General features: G+C 67.4%; 1 protein-coding gene across 2 annotated transcripts; it reads left to right on the top strand.

The window, feature by feature from the left end:
- HRAS (HRas proto-oncogene, GTPase) lies at positions 1297-4174 on the top strand. 2 transcript variants are annotated; one of them, XM_021082554.1, is made up of 6 exons: positions 1297-1452; positions 2599-2736; positions 2908-3086; positions 3165-3324; positions 3411-3492; positions 3751-4174. In XM_021082554.1, the coding sequence occupies exons 2-5, from the start codon at positions 2626-2628 to the stop codon at positions 3471-3473; spliced, it is 513 nt and encodes a 170-aa protein (XP_020938213.1). In that variant the 5' UTR covers positions 1297-1452; positions 2599-2625; the 3' UTR covers positions 3474-3492; positions 3751-4174. The 2 variants fall into 2 exon arrangements, with proteins under 2 accessions (XP_020938213.1, XP_020938212.1); XM_021082553.1 differs by lacking the exon at positions 3411-3492.

The following is a 5694-nucleotide window of genomic DNA, read 5'->3' as shown; positions in this document are numbered from 1 at the left end:
AGCGCGCTAGACTGCCGGGGTGGGGGGGACACAGCCGGGGTGGGGTGGGCGCGGTCGTGGGGCCAGGGGCGGACCCCCGGGGGCCTGCCATGGTCGAGGCCTCAGCGGGGTGAGCTCCTGGGGAGCAGCGCGGAGCCGGCGCGGGAGGAGTAGGGATGGAAGGGGGTGCCGGCTGAGCCGAGGGAGGTTTGGCCATACGTGTAATGCACCGTTTTTTCTGGTAAACAAGCAGGATGCGTTTATTCGTTACTTTGAAAATTTCTAAAATGCTGAAAACATGTGTTTCTGAGAGCCTCTAAAGGAGGGCCGGTGGGCATGTTTGCGCCTCGGATGAAGGAGACTTCACCTCACCCCCTTCTGGGTTGGATTTGCTGGGTACCTTTTGCTAACTGGGCCTCAGGGTGAGCTTCTGCAGCGCTGGGACCTCCGGGTTTGGGGGAAGCTGCTTGGACAGGGAGTCTGCAAGGTCTGCCCAAATTGGGGGAAGCTGGTGATGAGGGATGGGGAAGAGGGGCCCTTCTCCGAGCGCCAGTCGCTACGTGAGTAGCCCCCCCCAACCCCCGGTAAAAACACTTGGCCAGATTCAATGCTCCGTGGGCTCAGACGCCCCCGTCAGGCCCTAGACGTAAGATTTGAGCTGAGACCAACGACCCCGCCGAAGCTGCCAGGCGTCCCGGGAGCGGTAGGAGCGCCTCCAGGAGCCACCTGCCCCTGCCCCTCCTCCCCGCAGCCGCTCCGATTTTCTACGGCCCCGGCTCCCCGCGTGTCTTCGGTGCTGACCTCGCGGGCTCCATCTTCCCTGAGGCTCGGCCCCCGGGCTGTCCCCTCCGCTCCCCGACCCCCTGCGGTGGGCTGCGCAGCGCAGGGAGAGCCTGGGGCGCGTGGGCGCACCCGTGAGCAACTTCGAGGGCCGAGGGGCCCGGTGCGGGGCTCGAGTTGGGCCCTGAGGACCCTGCCCCAGTCCGCAACGGGCCTCGACCCGCTTCTCCGCGGGATCTCTGTCTCCCTGAGGGCCCTGCTTATTCCTGGGAGAGTCCAGGCCGTCCACGGAGCAGCTTCCTCCCCCGGACCCCACAGCCGGCCCACCAAGACCCACAGGCCGCGGCCCACGCGGGCCACCAGGGCCGACACCGCCCTCCGCGCCGCTCCCGGAAGCCCCGCCCGGCCCGAGGCATCTGACAGGCGGGCCTCCCGGCCAATCGGGGCGGGGCGAAGAGGCTCTAGGGCGGGGCCCGGCAGGCGCAGCCAATGGCGGGCCGCGCCTGGTTGACGGACGGGGGCGAGGCGGGGCGTGCGCGGGCCCGGTCGAGAGTCCGCAGCCAGCTGCCGGAGCCGCACCCGCCGCGGACGGAGCCCATGCACTGGGCGAGCCGCGCGCCCTGGCCCCGGCCCCCGCCGCCGCCCCCGCCCCGGCCCCGGCCCCGGCCCCGGGGGCAGTCGCGCCAGTGAGCGGTGAGTGCGGCGGGGACCACGGGGGGCGGCGGGGGCCGGGCCGGACGGGGGCCCGCGGTTCTCGCTGGGCGCGCGGGCGCGCGGGGGCGCAGGTGAGCCGCGGGCGGCGGCGGGCGGGGCGCTGCGGCTGGGGCTGCAGGCGGCGGCTGGTACGCCCTGCCTCGCCCAGGCCAGCCCCTCCGACTCCAGGTCCCGGGCCCTGTCTTCTGGGGCCCCGCAAGCGCTCTCAGTCTGTTCTCTGACTGCTCCCCGAGCCGAGGCCCGCCCATGACCATGGCCCTGGGCAAAGTCTCTCCCCCTGCAGCGTTCCAAGGATCCCTGCGAAGAACTCGGGCACCCGGCGGCCATCACACACACCAGGCAAACCTAGAGTTTAGGAAGTCACTGCCCTCTGTCCCCGCAGGGTACCTACCCTGTCTAAACATCTCCAGCTGGGGCTGGGGGGCCTTGGCCCCAGGCCCTTTTTTTCCCTTCTCGCTTGTTCCCTTGTGCCACACAAGGTCTTTTCCTGTTGATCAGCTCCTGCTTCCTGGAGCCCTGGCCCCTGCCGGCCTCTTCACCTGCCTTGGTTTATGTTCCCCAAAGTTCTTATGCCGAGAGGGCGCCGCAGGTTTCCCTTTATTTTCACTTATGTGAGTCTGGCTTGGAGCGTGGCCTGAGCTTGTCGGTAGGGGTTCCTCCCGACTGCCTGTCACCCTGTGCCTGGAACAGCACCTGGCATGCAGTAGGCACTCAGTGAATACTTGTCAAATGCACCAGCATGCCCGGAGGGGCCTGGAGCTGGTTGTTGGCTGCCACAGGCCTGTCTGGGCATGCTGCCTGGCCCGCCACTGTGGCAAGACCTGTTCTCATGGGGGGCGCTTGTAACCTCAGCCCGCGGTGCCTCCAGTTCAGGCTTTTTGCCTATCCAGCACCTTCTAATTCGGGTGCGTGCCTGGGAGATGCTCCCTCCTGTCAGCCCTGCCTCTGGGGCCGGCTCCCTGCTTCTCTCCCGCAGTCATTAAGTGCAGCTGGAGGTGCCACAGGTGCGCCGCGGGGCCGCGGTTGTGGCTGCGACCCCTGTTACCTGGATGTACGGGCCCTGGGAGCTCAGCGGGCCTGTCTTGCATGGTCTGGCCACGCTGAATGCTGCTTCCTCCACTGCAGTCCTGTGCTGTGGCCTCCTGAGGAGCGATGACGGAGTATAAGCTGGTGGTGGTGGGCGCTGGAGGTGTGGGGAAGAGTGCCCTGACCATCCAGCTTATCCAGAACCACTTTGTGGATGAGTACGACCCCACCATAGAGGTGAGCCTCCAGCCCGCATCCCGATGTGGGCTTGTCTTCTGCCCGCTCTGCAGGACGGGTTCCCCTCGTCACAGGTCCTGGGCGGGCACGAGAGGAGCGCGGGAGGGGCTGGTGGTGTGAACAGCCCATCCCGGGCGGGCCAGAGGTCCCTAAGTGGTGTCCCCCCCTCAGGACTCCTACCGGAAGCAAGTGGTCATTGACGGGGAGACGTGCCTGCTGGACATCCTGGACACCGCGGGCCAGGAGGAGTACAGTGCCATGCGGGACCAGTACATGCGCACCGGGGAGGGCTTCCTCTGCGTGTTCGCCATCAACAACACCAAATCTTTCGAGGATATCCACCAGTACAGGTGAGCTGCCCGCGGGCCTCGCTTGGGGGCCCAGAGCACGCCGGCACCCTGCCCGCTGGCTCACACCTCCCCTTGCAGGGAGCAGATCAAGCGGGTGAAGGACTCGGACGACGTGCCCATGGTGCTGGTGGGGAACAAGTGTGACCTGGCCGCGCGCACCGTGGAGTCTCGGCAGGCCCAGGACCTCGCTCGCAGCTATGGCATCCCTTACATCGAGACCTCAGCCAAGACCCGACAGGTGAGCCGGAGCCCCGCCCCCAGCCGGCCAGGGCCCCGCCCCGCCCCGCCCGCAGCAGCGCTCACCGCCCCTCTCCCTCGACACAGGGCAGCCGCTCTGGCTCTGGCTCCGGCTCCGGGACCCTCTGGGACCCTCCGGGACCCCCGTGACCCAGCAGCCCCTCCTGCTGTAAGTGTCCCCGGATGGAAGGGGGGAGGTGGAGGTCCCCGGAGAGAGCTGCCCTGAGCCAGGCCGGAGCGGTGACCCTGGGGGCCCCCCCCGGGGGGGGCAGTCCCCTGTCGGCCCTGACCCCTTCGTGGGCTGTGGGGGAGCTGCTGAGGAAGAGGCCTCCTGACCGGTGGCCCTGGGGCCCCTGCTCCCCGAGTGTGGGCCAGGGGCGGGGCGGCGCCGCGGCGGGGCGGCCCTGAGCCCGCGCTCTCGTCCCAGGGGGTGGAGGACGCCTTCTACACGCTGGTGCGCGAGATCCGGCAGCACAAGGTGCGCAAGCTGAGCCCGCCCGACGAGGGCGGCCCCGGCTGCCTGAGCTGCAAGTGCCTGCTCTCCTGACACCGCCGCTGCCCCGTCTGCGGACCTTCTGCGGGGCCTCCATGCAGCTGGGCGCTGGGGCGCAGAGGTGGCGGATGCGGGGAGGAGGCGCACGCGGAGGAAGGAGGAAGGAGGAAGGAAGGAAGTGCCGCCGGCGCCCGGCCAGCCCCGGTCGGCGGCCACAGTGGCCGCAGGCCTCCCAGGACGCTTTGCACGGACTGTCGTGGACTGACGCCACTGGCACCCCAGCTGTCACTCTCCTCCAGCCCCCTCCCCGGCCCGCTGGGCACAGGCTGAATCGCAGTAAATTATTTGATGGTCTTGACCCTGGTATTTGGCTGAGGCTGGGAGGCTGTGGTGTGTGTGGCCTCCCGGGAGGCTGGCGGGAGCCTCAGCTTCAGCCAGCCAGCGGCTTCCTGCCTCGGGGTACCCAGTGCGTCCTGCAGGGACCTCTGGGCGCAAGACAGGGCAGCCTAGCGCTTAACACGTGGAAATGTTATTGCTTTGCCCCGCAGGGCAGGAAGTTGAGACAGAGGCTGTTCCCTCCCTGGGAGGGGGGCCTTCTTTGGGAGTGGTCCCAGGACGGGGCGGGGTCCTTCCGACTCCGGGTAGGATCCTGTGTCCTGAGTTTTAGGTACCTCGAAAGGCAGTCACTGACTTGGGCAGACCTTGCCTTCTTGCCATCAGGTTTGCCGAGGGAGAAGCGCACAGGGCCAAGTGGATAACGCAAGAAAGATTTATTAAGACATCAGGCGGGGCTGCGCTGGGCTCAGGATGGCGCCAGCCCTGACTGAGAGGAGATGCCGCGAGGTGATGCCGGGCTTTTGAAGGGTCTGTGGCGGGACAGCAAAGGAGGAGGAGGGGACGGTCGGGGAGGGGGAAGAGGGCAGTTCATCCTTGGTGGTGGCCAATCTGTGCAGGCAGGGGTCTTCCGCAGGCTGTTGTTTCTTGCTGCCCAACTTGAGCTTCCGCGCTCCGGGAGAGGGTGTCTACAGCAGGGCTCCAAGGTCAACAGCCACATCTTGGGGCCAGGCGTCTATCTCCATCCTTCTAGGAACCTATCACTTAGGTGTAGGACGGGGGGCCGGCCCGCCTTCCCCAGCCACGCCCTCAGTAAGAGTGGCCTGGTGTTCTGGTCACTGAAGTGGCCCTGTGGGGCATGTCCATGTCCCAGGTGGCCACAGAGAGCTCTGAGAGGGCTCGTCTTGTCTCCAGTGGGAATTCTGGACCGCTTAGGGCCACAGCAGTCTTCATCCTGGCAGGGGGCAGCTCGCCGTGCCCCTGCCCTCCCAGGGCCTGGCCCGCAGCTGCTGTGAGGCGGACGTTGTCCCACAGGCAGGCCAGCGTGAAGAGGCAGGTGTGTTGCTGGCCTCCCAGGGCCTTGGGGCCACTGTGCTCCCAATAACCCCCTCCTCTGGGAGCCCCTGAGCGTACAGTTTCTCTGTGGATGCAGAGGTGGCGGGGTGGGCACCTGCAGGGCCTTGGGGCGGCGCTCGGGGCATTGTCCTAGCTCTGTCTTGGCCCTGCTGGTCATTGCCCTGGGGGGGGCAGGAAGGGTGTCCTGAGCTCTGTGGCTCTGTGTTTGGTGGGCTGGGCAGGACCTGTGGCTGGTCCTCGGTGGGGCTGCAGGCCCAGGCCTGTGGTGTGGCCCTGAGGGTGGCCTTGGTCCATGCTCAAGGGCAAAGGTCTCAGCACTCAGGCTCAAAGCCGATGTCTTGGGGCCACTGGAGCGGGCACTTGTAGTTCCCTGGGGGTGCATCGCCATGGCCACAGCCAATCCTGAGGACTGCTCTTGGCTGGGGACAGGCAGGCCAGATGCAGAGGCTCTGGGGTCCCCCGAGGGAG

The sequence above is a fragment of the Sus scrofa genome, chromosome 2 (assembly GCF_000003025.6).
Source record: "Sus scrofa isolate TJ Tabasco breed Duroc chromosome 2, Sscrofa11.1, whole genome shotgun sequence".
In the NCBI taxonomy this organism is placed as follows: Eukaryota; Metazoa; Chordata; class Mammalia; order Artiodactyla; family Suidae; genus Sus; species Sus scrofa.
This window is presented reverse-complemented; position numbering and strand designations above follow the sequence as displayed.

Bases quoted from the DNA above. Each gene is read 5' to 3' on its own strand.
- HRAS (XM_021082553.1), top strand. From the start codon at position 2,626: ATGACGGAGTATAAGCTGGTGGTGGTGGGCGCTGGAGGTGTGGGGAAG. The intron at 3,087-3,164 runs GTGAGCTGCCCG...CTCCCCTTGCAG, and splicing joins GAGGATATCCACCAGTACAG to GGAGCAGATCAAGCGGGTGA. The intron at 3,325-3,750 runs GTGAGCCGGAGC...CTCTCGTCCCAG, and splicing joins CCTCAGCCAAGACCCGACAG to GGGGTGGAGGACGCCTTCTA.